The 20,298-nt window shown below is 38.6% G+C and overlaps 1 protein-coding gene across 1 annotated transcript in view; it reads left to right on the forward strand.

The window, feature by feature from the left end:
• Nucleotides 1-20,298, forward strand: part of LOC124804616 (probable E3 ubiquitin-protein ligase HERC1) — a 790,356-nt gene that overhangs the window by 618,930 nt on the left and 151,128 nt on the right. Inside the window, exons 56-57 of the mRNA XM_047264817.1 lie at nt 518-663; nt 12,162-12,483. Coding sequence (XP_047120773.1) covers nt 518-663; nt 12,162-12,483 — 468 coding nt within the window. The remainder of the gene's footprint in view (nt 1-517; nt 664-12,161; nt 12,484-20,298) is intronic.

A 20,298-nucleotide genomic window follows, 5' to 3' on the forward strand; every position in this document is an offset into this window, starting at 1 on the left:
CGGATTGTGTCAAGGATTGGAAGGGAAATCAGCCATGTCCTTTCAAAGGAACCATCCTGGCATTTGACAGAAGCGATTTAGGAAAATCATGGAAAACCTGAATCTGGATAGTTGAATGCAGGTTTGAACCATCATCCTCCCAAATGCTAGCCCAGTATGCTAACCACTGTGCCACCTCGATCAGTCATGTTGTGGAAGTAACATATTGTTCAATGAATGATATGTATATCAGAACTGTCTGTTGTTGGTTGTCATTGCTTTATGGCTCTGGCACTGTATAATTCTAACATTTTATTATTCTTGCAGACCTTGCTACATATATACACTGCTCCGCAGTTCTTTTTAGTGAGAGAGAATTTCTTCATGTTAACCATATCGCCCTCTTTTTACTCTCAGTATCAAATCTAAGAATTCATGAAGAGGTACAAGAAATATAGTTCATACTGATTTTAATTACAATCATGTATTGCTCAGGGTGCTCTTATCAATGTATTTATTTATTTATCTTTCCTCATAGGCAACTCAAAAGGATCAAGAGGTGTAGTGAACATTTGGTCACTGCAGGATGGCAGTGTTTTACAGACATTTTCTGGTGCTGGAGGAGTTAGTAGCCTTTGCTGGCTAGGAGATGCAGGTCTGGCTGTTTGTTATGGCAGGAGTAAGGTGCAGTAACCCTACGAAATTGATTTGCTAAGTATTTTATATACATGTATAAGAAAAACATTTACCATATAGCTGAGATACTGAGTCATATTCCATCCTGGATTTTCTATTGTATGAAGAACATTTTCTACAAGCATTTATTGCAATTAAGTTTCTGTGTAAATAGCTGTATTATTTCTTTACCATGGTGTTAGCAGTTAAAAGAATTATTTGGCGTTGACATTTCAATTAATTGTAACTTCAAAGAAAAGAAAATTTACTCCTCGAAAATATGTAATTTTGTGTACTCACTATAAGGCAATGGGCCATCAACCCTCAAGTTCTCCAACCATAAATAAAGTGCACCAGCCACGAATAACATTGTTTTGTACTGTTCCATTGTTATTTTACAAGTGTGAGCCCACATATAATCCTTCGTTATTGCTCCAGCTAACACAGTGATAAGTTGTGTTGTTACACGCCCAAGTGAGCAGGAGTAATATAAAACAAACAGTGAGTCAGATGAGAAAAATTTACAATTTGTGCAAGAAAATGGCCCAGATTCCAAGGTAGCAGCACAACCTCCTAATGAGACAGTTGCTACAAGATAATTAGTAACGGAAAAAGTGTTTTCCAGGGATCTGATGCCACTGCACTGCTTAATGCTCTGAGTGGGTCATCACTGTGCACTGACACTTGAACACAGCAACAGAGTGATGCAGTAAAAGTTTAAATTAATTAAACAGTGATTTAGTTCTTACAATATAAGTTTACTTTATCATTGTTTAATTTAACTGTGGTAAAACTGTGATCTTAGTCACTCATGTTTACCTTGGTATCATAGAGACAACTATCCCTTACATTTGTATAAAGTACACTGCACGCCAGCTTGTCTTATGAAAATCAGCATGCCCGCTCAAGAGGTAATACATCTTTCGCAATAGTTTGATGTTTACCACAGTTTCACCAGACAAAAGAAATGCTGTACATATGTATCATAGAGATGATTAGTTCAGGAAAGATGTAGAAATATATGAGACAGTGGGCACTTTTTCCCTGTGATTGGTAACATGCTGACAAATCCCTTTAAAGTCATTGTTTACTCATCAAAAATATGTATGATAAGATTTCAGACTAGTTTTGGTCAATTAGTGTGGGTTCTCCAAAGTTATTATCTCAGCTCAAATCTTCTTAAGCTGTCCTCCACTCCTACTACAGTTTTAATCACTCAACTATTTTTTAAACTTTGAGTGTGCTACTATGTTATTATTTTAGCATCACTGATTGTAATTAGTACTCACTTTTAATCAAATAATAACACAGAGGTATCTTGAAAGATACTCCCTGAAACCTGCAATCAAACCATATCAGTGAAGAAACAATACTGCGTAAGGAAAAACACAAATTTTACAGTAGAGACAAAAAACTGTCTAGAATACCTGGTACATTTCGTAGGGATGCTAAATTATCATTGTGGCACTACAGATCAAAGCAAACATTGAAATAAAGAAAATATTATTTGAAAAGCTTTATTACTGTATACATGCAGAACTGTTTTGATGTTTTTGGGTTTGTTGCTTATGTGATGTCTGTATGTCACAAACTCCTATTCAACTTGGCTCTTTTACATTGTTTTTGGTGCTGAAAAAGTTAATAACAACATTGTTTTGGAAATGTTAATTATTTTTTATTCAAAGACTTCATGGAAACTTCACACACACACACACACACACACACACACACACACACACACACACACGCACACATTGTTCTGATCCTGTCTGTACATTTCGACAACATTGCCAAACATTGTTCAAGCAGCAACAAAGAAGTATATTACATTGTCACTCCTGAAACAGACATTCATTCGTAAGGAGTGTTGTCTTAATAGCAATGACAATCGTTAGCAAGAATGGCTTTAAGTTTTTGCAGATGATCCTATTTGGATTTCTTTATTTTCAGTCTTTTCTTTTATAGTTTTGGGAATGAAACTTTTCCAAGAATTTTTCTTGGACATCTCGATAGTTCTTGCCTTAAGTCTTTGCAGAGCACTTGTTTAAAGAGTACCATTTGAATGGTACTATATTTCCCTGACATCTGTAACTGTAGGCTCATTTTTTTACAGCTCTTCCAGGCCTAATTGAGTGATACATCCACAAATTTTCTTTGCATGTTGTTGTTGTTGTTGTGGTCTTCAGTCCTGGACTGGTTTGATGCAGCTCTCCATGCTACTCTACCCTGTGCAAGCTTCTTCATCTCCCAGTACCTACTGCAACCTACATCCTTCTGAATCTGCTTAGTGTATTCATCTCTTGGTCTCCCTCTACGATTTTTACCCTCCATGCTGCCCTCCAATACTAAATTGGTGATCCCTTGATGCCTCAGAACATGTCCTACCAACCGATCCCTTCTTCTGGTCAAGTTGTGCCACAAACTTCTCTTCTCCCCAATCCTATTCAATACTTCCTCATTAGTTATGTGATCTACCCATCTAATCTTCAGCATTCTTCTGTAGCACCACATTTCGAAAGCTTCTATTCTCTTCTTGTCCAAACTATTTATCGTCCATGTTTCACTTCCATACATGGCTACACTCCATACGAATACTTTCAGAAACGACTTCCTGACACTTAAATCAATACTGGATGTTAACAAATTTCTCTTCTTCAGAAACGCTTTCCTTGCCATTGCCATCCTACATTTTATATCCTCTCTACTTCGACCATCATCAGTTATTTTGCACCCCAAATAGCAAAACTCCTTTACTACTTTAAGTGCCTCATTTCCTAATCTAATTCCCTCAGCATCACCCGACTTAATTAGACCACATTCCATTATCCTTGTTTTGCTTTTGTTGATGTTCATCTTATATCCTCCTTTCAAGACACTGTCCATTCCATTCAACTGCTCTTCCAAGTCCTTTGCTTTCTCTGACAGAATTACAATGTCATCGGTGAACCTCAAAGTTTTTATTTCTTCTCCATGAATTTTAATACCTACTCCAAATTTTTCTTTTGTTTCCTTTACTGCTTGCTCAATATACAGATTGAACAACATCGGGGAGAGGCTACAACCCTGTCTTACTCCCTTCCCAACCACTGCTTCCCTTTCATGTCCCTCGACTCTTATAACTGCCATCTGGTTTCTGTACAAATTGTAAATAGCCTTTCGCTCCCTGTATTTTACCCCTGCCACCTTTAGAATTTGAAAGAGAGTATTCCAGTCAACATTGTCAAAAGCTTTCTCTAAGTCTACAAATGCTAGAAACGTAGGTTTGCCTTTCCTTAATCTTTTTTCTAAGATAAGTCGTAAGGTCAGTATTGCCTCACGTGTTCCAGTGTTTCTACGGAATCCAAACTGATCTTCCCCGAGGTTGGCTTCTACTAGTTTTTCCATTCGTCTGTAAAGAATTCGAGTTAGTATTTTGCAGCTGTGACTTATTAAACTGATAGTTCGGTAATTTTCACATCTGTCAACACCTGCTTTCTTTGGGATTGGAATTATTATATTCTTCTTGAAGTCTGAGGGTATTTCGCCTTTCTCATACATCTTGCTCACCAGATGGTAGAGTTTTGTCAGGACTGGCTCTCCCAAGGCCGTCAGTAGTTCCAATGGAATGTTGTCTACTCCGGGGGCCTTGTTTCGACTCAGGTCTTTCAGTGCTCTGTCAAACTCTTCACGCAGTATCATACCTCCCATTTCATCTTCATCTACGTCCTCTTCCATTTCCATAATATTATCCTCAAGTACATCGCCCTTGTATAGACCCTCTATATACTCCTTCCACCTTTCTGCTTTCCCTTCTTTGCTTAGAACTGGGTTTCCATCTGAGCTCTTGATATTCATACAAGTCGTTCTCTTATCTCCAAAGGTCTCTTCAATTTTCCTGTAGGCAGTATCTATCTTACCCCCTAGTGAGATAGGCCTCTACATCCTTACATTTGTCCTCTAGCCATCCCTGCTTAGCCATTTTGCACTTCCTGTCGATCTCATTTTTGAGACGTTTGTATGCCTTTTTGCCTGCTTCCTTTACTGCATTTTTATATTTTCTCCTTTCATCAATTAAATTCAATATTTCTTCTGTTACCCAAGGATTTCTAGTAGCCCTCGTCTTTTTACCTACTTGATCCTCTGCTGCCTTCGCTACTTCGTCCCTCAAAGCTACCCATTCTTCTTCTACTGTATTTCTTTCCCCCATTCCTGTCAATTGTTCCCTTATGCTCTCCCTGAAACTCTGTACAACCTCTGGTTCTTTCAGTTTATCCAGGTCCCATCACGTTAAATTCCCACCTTTTTGCAGTTTCTTCAGTTTTAATCAACAGGTCACAACCAATAGATTGTGGTCAGTGTCCACATCTGCCCCTGGAAATGTCTTACAATTTAAAACCTGGTTCCTAAATCTCTGTCTTACCATTATATAATCTATCTGATACCTTTTAGTATCTCCAGGGTTCTTCCATGTATACAACCTTCTTTCATGATTCTTAAACCAAGTGTTAGTTATGATTATGTTGTGCTCTGTGCAAAATTTTACCAGGCGGCTTCCTCGTTCATTTCTTAGCCCCAGTCCATATTCACCTACTATGTTTCCTTCTCTCCCTTTTCCTACACTCGAATTCCAGTCACCCATGACTATTAAATTTTCGTCTCACTTCACAATCTGAATAATTTCTTTTATTTCATCATACATTTCTTCAATTTCTTCGTCATCTGCAGAGCTAGTTGGCATATAAACTTGTACTACTGTAATAGGTGTGGGCTTCGTATCTATCTTGGCCACAATAATGCGTTCACTATGCTGTTTGTAGTAGCTTACCCGCATTCCTATTTTCCTATTCATTATTAAACCTACTCCTGCATTACCCCTATTTGATTTTGTGTTTATAACCTTGTAGTCACCTGACCAGAAGTCTTGTTCCTCCTGCCACCGAACTTCACTAATTCCCACTATATCTAACTTCAACCTATCCATTTCCCTTTTGAAATTTTCTAACCTACCTGCCCGATTAAGGGATCTGACATTCCACGCTCCGATCCGTAGAACGCCAGTTTTCTTTCTCCTGATAACGACATCCTCTTGAGTAGTCCCCGCCCGAAGATCCGAATGGGGGACTATTTTACCTCTGGAATATTTTACCCAAGAGGACGCCATCATCATTTAATCATACAGTAAAGCTGCATGCCCTCGGGAAAAATTACGGCTGTAGTTTCCCCTTGCTTTCAGCCGTTCGCAGTACCAGCACAGCAAGGCCGTTTTGGTTAGTGTTACAAGGCCAGATCAGTCAATCATCCACACTGTTGCCCTTACAACTACTGAAAAGGCTGCTGCCCCTCTTCAGGAACCACACGTTTGTCTGGCCTCTCAACAGATACCCCTACATTGTGGTTGCACCTACGGTACAGCTATCTGTATCGCTGAGGCACGCAAGCCTCCCCACCAACGGCAAGGTCCATGGTTCATGGGGGGGTTTCTTTGCATATATGGTGGAAAATGAGTAAGCTAGGTAAAGGACTTTGTAAGGTCATGGCTTTTTTCTTGCATCTTCATATATCAGTGCTTATTGGCTAGAAACATAACTCCATGTCATTTAAGCTTGCACTTGGTGGAACTGTGAACTAAGTTACATTCCAGAGGAGTATTACCTTTCTCCAAAAACTTGTGCATAATCAGTACTCCTGTATAAACTGCTAATATTAATGAGATAATATCACATTTCTGTTTTGATATGTGTGGCTATAATGAACTGAACAAGATTTTCCTTAATTGTTTTGGACAGGGTGTCAACGATACGTGGGGTAAAACTTGATGCAACCAATTCCCCTTGCATTTCATAGAACCAGTAACACAGTGCATTACAAATTTGTAAATTATAAATAGTAAAGATATGTACAGTCAATCTCATTTTATGACAAACTGCACTTGCATATGAAAATAGAGCTACTTTCACTGCCTGGAAGTTCATGTAGTACACTGAACAGAGCTTCTGCTGGGTGTCTTTCTTACCTAGAACTTTTTGTAGCCTTTTCATTTTGAGTGCTGCTTCCAAATGTCTTCACTCAAGTTTCTGAGCTTGCAACTACAGCAAAATTTCACTGGTTTGTCTTGTGGGCAGATAAGGTAAGGTTACCTCTCTTCAAAAATCACCTTAATGATGATTGTCTTTGTTGTTGTTGTTGTTGTTGTTGTTGTTGTGGTCTTCAGTCCAGAGACTGGTTTGATGCATCACTCCATGCTACTCTATCGTATGCAAGCCTCTTCATCTCTGAAGAACTACTGCAACCTACATCCTTCTGAATTTGCTTAATGTATTCATCTCTTGGTCTCCCTCTATAATTTTTACCCTCCACTCTTCCCTAAATTGGCAATACCTTGATGCCTCGGAAATCCCATGATGATCCCATGACATCTTTCCCCAGATTGTGTTAAATATTGTGTGCCTATTGCCAGCAGCAAATTTATGACATTTTCTTTGAATGGGTTTTTCACATATCTTCAAAATACATTTCATACCTAATTTTTGTTCCTCTCCGGGGGTATTATGAGTAATTTTGCCCCTTTGACTATTTTAGAAGCAATATTCTCTGTTCCAACCTTCTCAAAAGTTTGTTGTGGTTTTTCTTTCAATCTTTGGGGCAGGCTGTAGTCTTCCTTTTCCTGTCACTGCTTCAGTCACCATAAAATTCTTGGCCTCCACTTTCATCAAGCTTGCTTTTGGCATCTTCCAGTAAGCTACGTGAATTGGCGGTGTGAAGATGTATCATTTTGAGCAATTGTGGATACAATTGGTGAGGTTTCTGGGTAAAAGATATTTGTAAATCAACTTCAGAAGATCAAAGTTGAAGCTCAAATTCATGTATTTACAATAATTACTGTATCAGTAATTTTAATAATAATATTAATAATAAGATAATAATAATAATAAGATGATGATAATAATAATAATATTATTATTATCATCATCTTAATAATATTATTATTATTATTATCATCATCTTATTATTATTATAATAATCCCCCCCATGAACCATGGACCTTGCCGTTGGTGGGGAGGCTTGCGTGCCTCAGCGATACAGATAGCCGTACCGTAGGTGCAACCACAACGGAGGGGTATCTGTTGAGAGGCCAGACAAACGTGTGGTTCCTGAAGAGGGGCAGCAGCCTTTTCAGTAGTTGCAAGGGCAACAGTCTGGATGATTGACTGATCTGGCCTTGTAACAATAACCAAAACGGCCTTGCTGTGCTGGTACTGCGAACGGCTGAAAGCAAGGGGAAACTACAGCCGTAATTTTTCCCGAGGGCATGCAGCTTTACTGTATGATTACATGATGATGGCGTCCTCTTGGGTAAAATATTCCGGAGGTAAAATAGTCCCCCATTCGGATCTCCGGGCGGGGACTACTCAAGAGGATGTCGTTATCAGGAGAAAGAAAACTGGCGTTCTACGGATCGGAGCGTGGAATGTCAGATCCCTTAATCGGGCAGGTAGGTTAGAAAATTTAAAAAGAGAAATGGATAGGTTGAAGTTAGATATAGTGGGAATTAGTGAAGTTCGGTGGCAGGAGGAACAAGACTTCTGGTCAGGTGACTACAGGGTTATAAACACAAAATCAAATAGGGGTAATGCAGGAGTAGGTTTAATAATGAATAAGAAAATAGGAGTGCGGGTGAGCTACTACAAACAGCATAGTGAACGCATTATTGTGGCCAAGATAGATACGAAGCCCACACCTACTACAGTAGTACAAGTTTATATGCCAACTAGCTCTGCAGATGAAGAAGAAATTGAAGAAATGTATGATGAAATAAAAGAAATTATTCAGATTGTGAAGGGAGACGAAAATTTAATAGTCATGGGTGACTGGAATTCGAGTGTAGGAAAAGGAAGAGAAGGAAACATAGTAGGTGAATATGGATTGGGGGACAGAAATGAAAGAGGAAGCCGCCTGGTAGAATTTTGCACAGAGCACAACATAATCATAACTAACACTTGGTTTAAGAATCATGAAAGAAGGTTGTATACATGGAAGAACCCTGGAGATACTAAAAGGTATCAGATAGATTATATAATGGTAAGACAGAGATTTAGGAACCAGGTTTTAAATTGTAAGACATTTCCAGGGGCAGATGTGGACTCTGACCACAATCTATTGGTTATGACCTGTAGATTAAAACTGAAGAAACTGCAAAAAGGTGGGAATTTAAGGAGATGGGACCTGGATAAACTAAAAGAACCAGAGGTTGTACACAGATTCAGGGAGAGCATAAGGGAACAATTGACTGGAATGGGGGAAATAAATACAGTAGAAGAAGAATGGGTAGCTTTGAGGGATGAAGTAGTGAAGGCAGCAGAGGATCAAGTAGGTAAAAAGACGAGAGCTAGTAGAAATCCTTGGGTAACAGAAGAAATATTGAATTTAATTGATGAAAGGAGAAAATATAAAAATGCAGTAAGTGAAACAGGCAAAAAGGAATACAAACGTCTCAAAAATGAGATCGACAGGAAGTGCAAAATGGCTAAGCAGCGATGGCTAGAGGACAAATGTAAGGATGTTGAGGCCTATCTCACTAGGGGTAAGATAGATACCGCCTACAGGAAAATTAAAGAGACCTTTGGAGATAAGAGAACGACTTGTATGAATATCAGGAGCTCAGATGGAAACCCAGTTCTAAGCAAAGAAGGGAAAGCAGAAAGGTGGAAGGAGTATATATAGGGTCTATACAAGGGCGATGTACTTGAGGACAATATTATGGAAATGGAAGAGGATGTAGATGAAGATGAAATGGGAGATACGATACTGCGTGAAGAGTTTGACAGAGCACTGAAAGACCTGAGTCGAAACAAGGCCCCCGGAGTAGACAATATTCCATTGGAACTACTGACGGCCGTGGGAGAGCCAGTCCTGACAAAACTCTACCATCTGGTGAGCAAGATGTGTGAAACAGGCGAAATACCCTCAGACTTCAAGAAGAATATAATAATTCAAATCCCAAAGAAAGCAGGTGTTGACAGATGTGAAAATTACCGAACTATCAGCTTAATAAGTCACAGCTGCAAAACACTAACACGAATTCTTTACAGACGAATGGAAAAACTAGTAGAAGCCAACCTCGGGGAAGATCAGTTTGGATTCCGTAGAAACACTGGAACACGTGAGGCAATACTGACCTTACGACTTATCTTAGAAGAAAGATTAAGAAAAGGCAAACCTACGTTTCTAGCATTTGTAGACTTAGAGAAAGCTTTTGACAATGTTGACTGGAATACTCTCTTTCAAATTCTAAAGGTGGCAGGGGTAAAATACAGGGAGCGAAAGGCTATTTACAATTTGTACAGAAACCAGATAGCAGTTATAAGAGTCGAGGGACATGAAAGGGAAGCAGTGGTTGGGAAGGGAGTAAGACAGGGTTGTAGCCTCTCCCCGATGTTGTTCAATCTGTATATTGAGCAAGCAGTAAAGGAAACAAAAGAAAAATTCGGAGTAGGTATTAAAATTCATGGAGAAGAAATAAAAACTTTGAGGTTCGCCGATGACATTGTAATTCTGTCAGAGACAGCAAAGGACTTGGAAGAGCAGTTGAATGGAATGGACAGTGTCTTGAAAGGAGGATATAAGATGAACATCAACAAAAGCAAAACAAGGATAATGGAATGTAGTCTAATTAAGTTGGGTAATGCTGAGGGAATTAGATTAGGAAATGAGGCACTTAAAGTAGTAAAGGAGTTTTGCTATTTGGGGAGCAAAATAACTGATGATGGTCGAAGTAGAGAGGATATAAAATGTAGGCTGGCAATGGCAAGGAAAGCGTTTCTGAAGAAGAGAAATTTGTTAACATCCAGTATTGATTTAAGTGTCAGGAAGTCATTTCTGAAAGTATTCGTATGGAGTGTAGCCATGTATGGAAGTGAAACATGGACGATAAATAATTTGGACAAGAAGAGAATAGAAGCTTTCGAAATGTGGTGCTACAGAAGAATGCAGAAGATTAGATGGGTAGATCACATAACTAATGAGGAAGTATTGAATAGGATTGGGGAGAAGAGAAGTTTGTGGCACAACTTGACCAGAAGAAGGGATCGGTTGGTAGGACATGTTCTGAGGCATCAAGGGATCACCAATTTAGTATTGGAGGGCAGCGTTGAGGGTAAAAATCGTAGAGGGAGACCAAGAGATGAATACACTAAGCAGATTCAGAAGGATGTAGGTTGCAGTAGGTACTGGGAGATGAAAAAGCTTGCACAGGATAGAGTAGCATGGAGAGCTGCATCAAACCAGTCTCAGGACTGAAGACCACAACAACAACAACAACAACAATAATAATAATAATAATAATAATCATGAGAAAAATTACCTGTGTCAGATAGTCCAGAAAATGTGACTGAGAAACCCATATACGAAATTAATTCTTCGTCCGTGATTGTAACTTCACTGTTCCTACTATTCTTGTCTATTTCCAAAGCAGAAATGACTAAAGCACAGACTGAGTCAAGTGTGGTATTCCGGTTTACATCACACTTAAGCAAGTGTGATACTACTAAGTTTTATAGTGTTAGTGAACTGACATTAATTCAAGGTAAATAATAAAACAATTTTCTTGCTACTGTCAACCACTCTCAGAAAGGAATCTGTGCTTTCACGCCCTAATCTTAGCCTTAAAACAATTTCTTCCTCAGTAAAAAGATGGTCTTGTAAAAGGCTCCATTTTCATGAACTGAAGCTACAAACAAGGAACCACTTCCCAAACCGTGGGAGATACGTAGTAAGCAATGTGCATTTACACTGTACTGTTTAACACATGCAAAACATTCTAATTACATGGTATTTAATTCTTTTTCAGTTACACAGTATTTTCATCTATCTTTCCCCTGTGTCATATTTGTGGTATAATTTTGGCTCATTTTCTTTGTAAATTATTAAAAATTTGGCATCCTTGTGGTAAGAGCAGATGCCCTCAGAGTCAAGGATATCAACTGACTGGAAATGCAAAGTTGACAATTTTTCATTTATGCAATATTGTTTCTTCATTGTTGATATGTAACTTTGTGCAATTAACTGTATAAACGGTACTCTGGATTAACAAAATGTCATAATACATCTGCTGATGCATGGCCAAATATTATCATAAGTATTTTCAGCAGCCAACTTGATTTTCTTAACAGGCGTGTAATACTCTAGTTACAGGTGCAAACTGTATGATCATATGGTAATCAAGATAATCGAAGAAATATCTTTAGAAGAGAAAATGAAGGCATAGTTAATGTAAAATGCATTTAACCACTGTGCTGCATTTGCCACTCAACTCAGTTTCTTTGTTCAGATATGTTGCTCACTATATCATACTACTTCCAACATAAAAAAATGTGCATTAGTTTTTCATGCCTTAGAAGAGATTTCTGAGTTTCCATCTTTACAAAGTGTGTTGCATGTTGGTTTTGCTGTTTTGAGCTTTACATCATTATGAACCATTAAAACATCACGTTTTATTGATTAACAAAATAATGAATTCCTTTCCTTTGCAGGATGTACACATTGCGGCATATACGACATCACGTTTTATGCAAGACAGGGCATTAGCAGCTGCTCGCAGTTCATTGTTGCGCCAAGGTGCAGGAGCACTCCAAGGTTCAATGACACCTTGCCTGAGTGCACTTATTTCTGCTTTGCCACAGGCTCTGAGAACACAGTTCAGTACTGAAAAGCCAGCTGTACTGGGTGGTGAACAGTTGCTACATAGTGATCATCTCAAGTGCTTAGCAGCCTTGGCCCTAATGCTTGGACTAGATCGTGTTCTGTGTTACAAACCGATAGCACCAAATGATGGATGCTACAGTAATACTGTTGGTGAGTATCTAAAATATCAAGGGATTTTATACTTAACTGTCGTCTAGCTATATTATTTAGAACAGGTTATTGTTGTTGTACTTAACAGAAATCTTTGTTTTGAAACTTAGGATGGAAAATAACAAAGGAAAAGCAGGCTTATGTGGTTTCAGAGGATATAGCAATTATTTTATATCACTAAGGAACTACAATAAATTATAGACATGATACACAAACTAATCAATTATAAGAAAGAATTAATGGTCAGTACTCACCTGAAGGCAAAATATTTAGTACTGCCAACAGCCACATAAAAATGTAAAAGTGATGATGTCTTCCCATCTTTTAAGAACTATTTGCTCCTTCCCCTGGGAAGAGAGAGGTATAGCTTGAGGAAGGAAGAGCAGATCAACCAGACCCCAGGATGAGAGGGTACCAACTGTAGTGAGAATGAGGGTAGGCAAAGATCAAGGGGACTTGCCAAAGATAGTAGGATCTTGGAGGTGCAACTCCTGCCCTAAGATTGTAAGGACAGAGTGAGAACTAAGCACAGATTATTGGAAAGAGAAATTAATTGTGCAGCTAAGAACAAGGACAGCAGAAGAAAAAGGTGAGGGAGGAGAATGGAAGGTGCAAAAGTAAAAACAAGAAAGAAAATAAATGAGACAACTAAATAAAAAATATGGATTAAGTATAACAGAGTGTTGGGGTGCAAGTTCCATTTCTAGAGCTCAGAGAAACTGGTAGTAGATGGGATGATACAAACAGGTCATGCAGTGTAGTAAGCACTCATGTCCATCAGTTATGCTCTTGAGCATCTTCAGCAACTTGATACTCAATGCTTTGTAGGCATGTAGTTTTTCTCTGCCTACTCATGTGCACTATCAGTTTAATGGTGGTTGTGCCTAAATAAAACACTACGCAGTGACACAAGTTTGTCGATAAATAACATGCTAAGTTTTGCAAGTTGCCTGTCTGTGATATTGTAGCATTTAGCAGTGGTGGGCTCAAGTAAGTAGTAGCAAGTAAATGAGTGAGTGAGTGAGTGAGTGAGTGTGTGTGTGTGTGTGCCTTTGTAGAATAATGTTTTGTGGCATTCAAGAGGATGAAGAGAGAGGGGGAGGGGGAATTTGTTTGTGAATAAGATCTTCGAGGTAGTTGTAAGAGAGGAACTGTGTCCAAAGTTATTGGTGTAGTTATTGAGGGATGAGGTAGTGGAGATTATAGGTTTGCATGAGGTGCCTAGACTGTAGGGAAGGGAACATTTGATGTGGAAGGGTGGCAGCTGTCAAAGCATAGGTATCATGCTTATTTGTTGGTATTATGTAGACTGAGGTTTAGATGTGGGCTTCAGTGAGGAGGAGGTTGTAACGTAACACACCAATAATAGTACATCATATATCTCTTTAGTATACATCACAAAACATGAAAATTTCACTATGTAAACGTATATATATGATGATGATCTAATTTTCAACTTACACCAGTCATTTTATAATGTCACACAGAGTAACAATCAAACTTCAGATTATAGTTACTCAGTACAATTTTATTTAAATGATGAAATCATTTGTTCATATTTTAAACACTGTTCAATTTATTGGTCTTCTCTATTATTTGGGATGGTGTCTTTTGTATCAAATTTTAAAGCTGTATCATTAGAATCATCACTCTTGTGGCTGATTAAAGTATTAATTGTTTTAATGAAAATTACATGTTGCAATATTAATTGTTAAAAACATTCATCTTACAAAATTTAGTATTAGAAAACTCTGCATTTATAAAAGAATTTATTCAAAATGTGCATTATCATTTGTAAATTCATTTGTACATTTTTCTGTTTATGGTATATTACTAATGGTTATTAATGCAGCAATACTGCAAAAATGTGAACATGTATGAGGGTCAGTGATCCAGTTGGGGAATTGTTCAATAGTTGTGGTGAGTGGTGGATGTAAGAAACTACAGTTTGTTTGGCACAAAGAAATTAAGAAAATTGACAGGATGTGTATATTGGACTTCTTTTATTTCAAAGAGTCAAAACTTAAAATTTGTAAATGTATCCCGCAAAAACAAAAAAAAGATACGACCCTTGGACTTCTGAAGTGAACGAGAATGATTTAATAGCTTGATCAACAGTCGTGGACACCCTCCATACATCAAGATAAGTATCAACAGAAAAGTGTATTGTCTTCTGCACAAAGAACTATTTTTCTATCGTTTGCAGATAACACTTTTACTTTTAGAGTGCAATGCAATATCTGAAATTATAATTAAATATGTGCCTGAAATGTGAGCAGGAACTTTACAAGGTCAATGTCAAGGAAAGTGGACTTGGAAAAGGTGTGGATCAATTTGAATTGGGAAGGGAATTAAATGGCTGCAGGAAATGAATGAGATCTTTATAATGAATCCAGACCACAAGGATGTTGTTGATAAATCATCAAAGCCAGGGGAAGAAGCTTCGGAGTCTCGAAAAATGCCTCTTCCATGCAGTCCGTAAAAAGATTTACATAGGAAGGTGTCATTCGTGTTTCCGTAGAAGGAGTTCTGTATGCTTGCTCTAGACTAGTTTGTGAGTGTTATGACATCATCTCCGAACTTGCCACCTCTGTACGCTTAGAGACTTACCAGTCTCTGCTGCTGCCCATTTAACTAAGCTTCCATCACTTGAGTCTTTTGTTGCATCCAAGTATTATATCACCGGAGAGCAAAAACACAAATTCGCAAGTGTGTGTGTGTGTGTGTGTGTGTGTGTGTGTGTGTGTGTGTGTGTGTGTGTGTCTAGCTACAGGGGGGAAATCATTTAAGTAAGTCTAGAATTTGGCACTAAACACACAAATTTCATTATTATGTACAGCTTCCAAATTGTCTTTTTGGTTTTTTTATCTATTACAAAACTATAGCACTATAGATATTTCTCTTTTTTGTTATTTAATTAGTTAGTTACATTTTCTGTACATCATATTCACAGTAAAAGTTGGCAGTTACTGTTATGCCAAATGTTTTTGAAGCTAAATATCTTAACAGGTCTGCTATATGGTTTCTTCAATTTAAGTTTTCACCAATATGCACATCTAAGAATTATAAATTTTTACTTTGCCTATTATTATTATTGTTGTTGTTGTTGTTGTTGTTATTGTGTGCTAGGGTAATAGAAGGTGGAATATCTTTGACAGAATACTTCCAAATGTTTTATGTGAAGACAATTAAAGCTTTTTAAATAAAACAAATGTTATTAATATACTACATCTCTATTCTTCATGTCTCCATGTTTGCAACCCTCTGCCACTAGAAGGCTCTGAGCTGTAGTGTGTAACATGATGCCGTGTAACATAACTATGAGAGTGCTGTAATAGAGTCTCGAATTTGAAAAGTTCCTCCATCCATAGAGCACTCTTCCCTTCAGCATGATAGTGACAGACCACACAGAAATGCTGTGATGCCCTGGGGTCACTGTCATCAGTCATGCTCCATACAGTGCTGACTTGGTCCCATCTGATTTTCATGTGTTTCCAGAACTTAAAGAACACCTTTGAGGACTTCATTTTGGTAGTGATGAATAGTGCCACTTTGGTAGTGATGAATAGTGCAAGCAGATCTGAGATTGTCACTCCATCACCAAACATTCTACAGTGATGCTATCAAATCGGCCTCTCATTGGGAGAAATGAATTGGTCGCCAAAGTGACTGTGTTGAGAAATAAATATGTAGATGTGAAGGATAAAGATGTAGAATGTTAATAACATATGTTTTACTTAAAATGCTTCAAGAGTTTTCACATAAAGATTAGGAGGCATTTCTTTTCAGTATGTCACCATATCATCTGTAAACAGGGCTAATTCTGCATCTTGATTCAAATAAAATGGTAGCTCATTAATATAAAGCAAGAACAGTAGTGGACCAATAATCCTACTCTGTGGGACTGCCTTAGTAATTACTCTCTGTGCAGATAGTGTGGCTCTTTGTATTAGTCAAACAACTTATGCCAACTTGTAGCATTATGTTTCTGAAATAAGAATTAAACCAGGCATGTGTTAAATTATGTAATCCATAAAAAACTTAACTCCTCTAATTAAATATTATGATTGACCCAATCATATACCTTTGATAAGTGAAGAAGAACCCAATTGGTGATATTTCATAATTTAAAAATTTTGATGTTTGCTAAGTAAATGTAGAAATAACCATATCATTAGAGTGGCACTTTTGAAATACAGACTGTGTGGAGTACATTACCTTCCGAAAAAATTTAGAAAATAATGGAAGAAGTGACAGTGGATAGTAGTCATTGCCATCTGTAGTCACACTTCTAACAGTAGCATCTTTTATCTGTCTGCAAGAAACACCCTGAGTTAATGATACATTACGTAAGTGACTAAATACATTACATATTGATGGTGATATTATTATGTTGTACTTAATTAATTTTAATTGTTTTATTCTGAATGCAAGAAGGTAGTCTTACAAATTAAATATATTTTCACGAAAACTATGTATGAGGGAAGATCAGAAAGTAACGCATAATAATGTTACTAGCAAAAAGTTTAATAGGTAACAAAACAAAAAAATTACAAATGTTTTTACATCTTTTACGTACTTTTCTACACAGTCTCCAACATTCTCAACACATCTTGGTACTGGTTTCAATCTGCCTTTTCACTGAAGTCCATTTGGTTGGAATATAGCCATCTGCAGACCGTTGAGTTCACTTTTGCATCTGTGTTGGCAGACCAGGAATTTCTTCATGGGACCAAACAGGTGAAAGTCTTACAGTGTAAGACCGGGCTGTATGGTGGATGCTGGAGCATCTCTCACCCAAATTTGGCAATTTTATCATGAACAGGAGCAGCAACATGGGGGCAAGCATTGTCATATAGAAGGCTGACACCCTCAGCATTAACGTTGTCGCATTTGTCACAAAGGGCATGACACAATGTAACCAAAGTTTTAATGTAGGCTCACTGTGGTCACATGTTCAGCAAAGTTCACCAGTAACACACCATGCGTGTCCCAGAACACTATCAAAAGCACTTCTCTGACAGACTGAATCACTCTGGATTTTTTCCTTACTGGGGAGCCAGCATGTTTCCACTCCCTAGAGGTCTGCTAGGTTTCGGACAAACAGTATGCAGTGGTATACCCACAATTCATGCAGAAAGTCATACCCTTCTATGGCATAATGTGTTACATGATCCAAGCTTGTCTCATTCGATGCCCTTGTGGCACTCTGTCAGGTTCTTAGGCACCCAGTGAGCACTAACTGTACTAAATTTTAATGTACCATGAACAGTATCTTACACCATGCTGTAGGAAATGTTGAACTGCTGTGATAAGTCCTGCAGTTGCACACAACTGTTGTTCAAAATTGCTGCCTCAATGGCTTCAACATTTTGCAGTCTGTGGTTGTTATTGGCTGCCCAGAGTGTGGTAAACCACTAAGGTTCACACAGTCCTCTTGGAAGAACACACACCACCTGAAGAAATTGCTACAGTCCATGCCGTCATCCCCATACAAGCAATGCATTTATCTGTGAATTTCACTTGGTTTATGCCATTTGGCCCATACATGTCAAACTACACTGTGCTGCTCTTCACAAGCTGACAGTGGTAACATTCACACAATTCGCAATTTTTGTTTTTTAGTTTGTAGCATAAACTACATGAAATTTCAACTTCAGTTCCAGTGGAGAAAAAACTTATTGTGCTTTACATTCCAATCCTCCCTTACATTCCAATAAAATTTTTCTTTAGGTGGTATAAAAGGAAATATAGACTAGATTTTAACATTGTTTGATGATAAGATGATAAGATCTTCAAAGGAGTGAGCCTGACATTTACAAGCAATTTAGGAAAACAATGAAAACAATTAACTATATGGCTAAACAGATATTTGATCTTTCATCCCCCCCAATTGCAACTCCAGTATGTTAATATTGTCTCTTCACTCTCAGTTATCTTATGTGGTGTGCTTTTTTTTTATATATTCATTAAGGAGCAGAAACCGATGTTTCAGGTATTTGTATATCAGAGAGAAAACAACAATATGGAAAGGATAGATTGCTACTCATCACATACAGGAGACACTGAGTAACAGATAGGCACAATGAGAAAGAATGCTGGAATATTTAGCTTGATCAGAAGTAGAACAACACACAAGCACTACACCCATACAAAGATGTGTGGTCACTGTGATCTCCAGGCACTAAGGCCTGACATTGACTTTGTCTGAGGTGTACTTCAATCTAGCTAGGGTAGGAAAGGGGAGGGATAGCAGGATAAGGGTGGGGAAACATTGCTAGTGTTGCCTATGGGGGTGTACAGGGACATTGCAGAGATATGGAAGTGGTCCGCTTGGTGGCACCGTCAGGAGGCTGTGCTGTTGGGGGGAGGGGATGGGCAGGGAGATTTGAGAGGAGGTGATTAAAGAAGGGGAAAGAACTATGCAGGTGCACTGGTGGGATTGAAGGCTTGTGTAGAGCTGGAGTGGGAGTAGGGAAGGGGATAGATGAGTGGAGGACAGCGAATAGCAAAGGTTGAGGCCAGGGGGTTTTGAGAATGGAGGATATGTTGCGGAGAGAGCTTGCACCTGCACTATTCAAAAAAGTTGGTAGGAAGAATCCAGATCGCAGAGACTGTTAAGCAATAATTAAAGTGAGAAACGTGTTCAGCAAATGGGTGGTCCAGCTGTTTCTTGGCTGTGGTCATTCAGGTGGACAGGCAACTACATACAATATGGCACAGTAGTTTCAACTAAATTGGTAGATCAGATGGTGCTTTCACAAGTGACCCTGCCTTTTATGGAATAAGAGATGCCAGTGACAGGACTGGAGTAGATGATAGCAGTAGTCTGTATGGGACAGATCTTGCACCTCATTAGATCACCAGAATTTGACCCATGAGGCAAGGAGTAGGAAAAAGGAATGTAGTGAGAAAGACAAGCATATTGTGTAGGTTGGATAGTCAGTGGAATACCAGTGTGAGGAGAGGGAGGATAGTGGAGAGGATATTTCTTATTTCAGGGCACAATAAGAGGTAGTCAAAACCCTAGTGGAAAAAGTGATTCATTGTCTCCAGTCATGTCTGGTATTGTGTCACAAGAGGAGTGACTGGAACGGTGTGTATGTGGAGGATAGTAGGTGACTGGTGAGATAGGACATGGTAGATCTGTTTTTGGACAAGGATTGGAGGGTAATTTCTGTCTGTGAAGGCCTCAGAAAATGAGAGAGACTACTTGGTGTGGAATAGGTGGCAGCTGTCAAAGTGGTTGGTGGTTGGTAGATTTGATGTAGACAGAGGTACTGATATAGCCGTCCTTGAGATGAAGGTCAACATCAAGGAAGGAGGATGAGGAGGATCATGTAAAGTGAATGGGGAAGAAGGTGTGAAGCTTCTTGAGGGATGTAGGTAGTGTGACCTCACCCTCCATCCAAAATATGAAGATGCCATTGGTGCATCTGAAACTGGTGAGTGGTTTGAGATTGTGGGTAGTTAGAAAGAATTCCTCTGTATCATCCATGAATAGATTAGAATAGGATAGTGTGATGTTGGTCCCCATTGCTGTACCAAGGATTTGTTTGTAGGCAATGCCTGTCTTCAAAGAAAAAGTAATTCTGGGTGTCGATATAGTTAGCTGTGGTGACCGAGATGGAGGTGAGGAGGCAGTCATGTGTTGGCAAAGGCTATGTTCAATAACCTCAAGACCATGGGCATTGGGGATATTAGTGTAAAGAGAGATGGCATCAACAGCGACGAACGGGGTGTTGGGTGACAAAGGAACAAGAACTGAAGAGAGTCAGTGGAGGATATAGCTGATGTCTTTTATACAGGAGCTTG

This window comes from Schistocerca piceifrons, chromosome 7 (assembly GCF_021461385.2).
Source record: "Schistocerca piceifrons isolate TAMUIC-IGC-003096 chromosome 7, iqSchPice1.1, whole genome shotgun sequence".
Classification (NCBI taxonomy): domain Eukaryota; kingdom Metazoa; phylum Arthropoda; class Insecta; order Orthoptera; family Acrididae; genus Schistocerca; species Schistocerca piceifrons.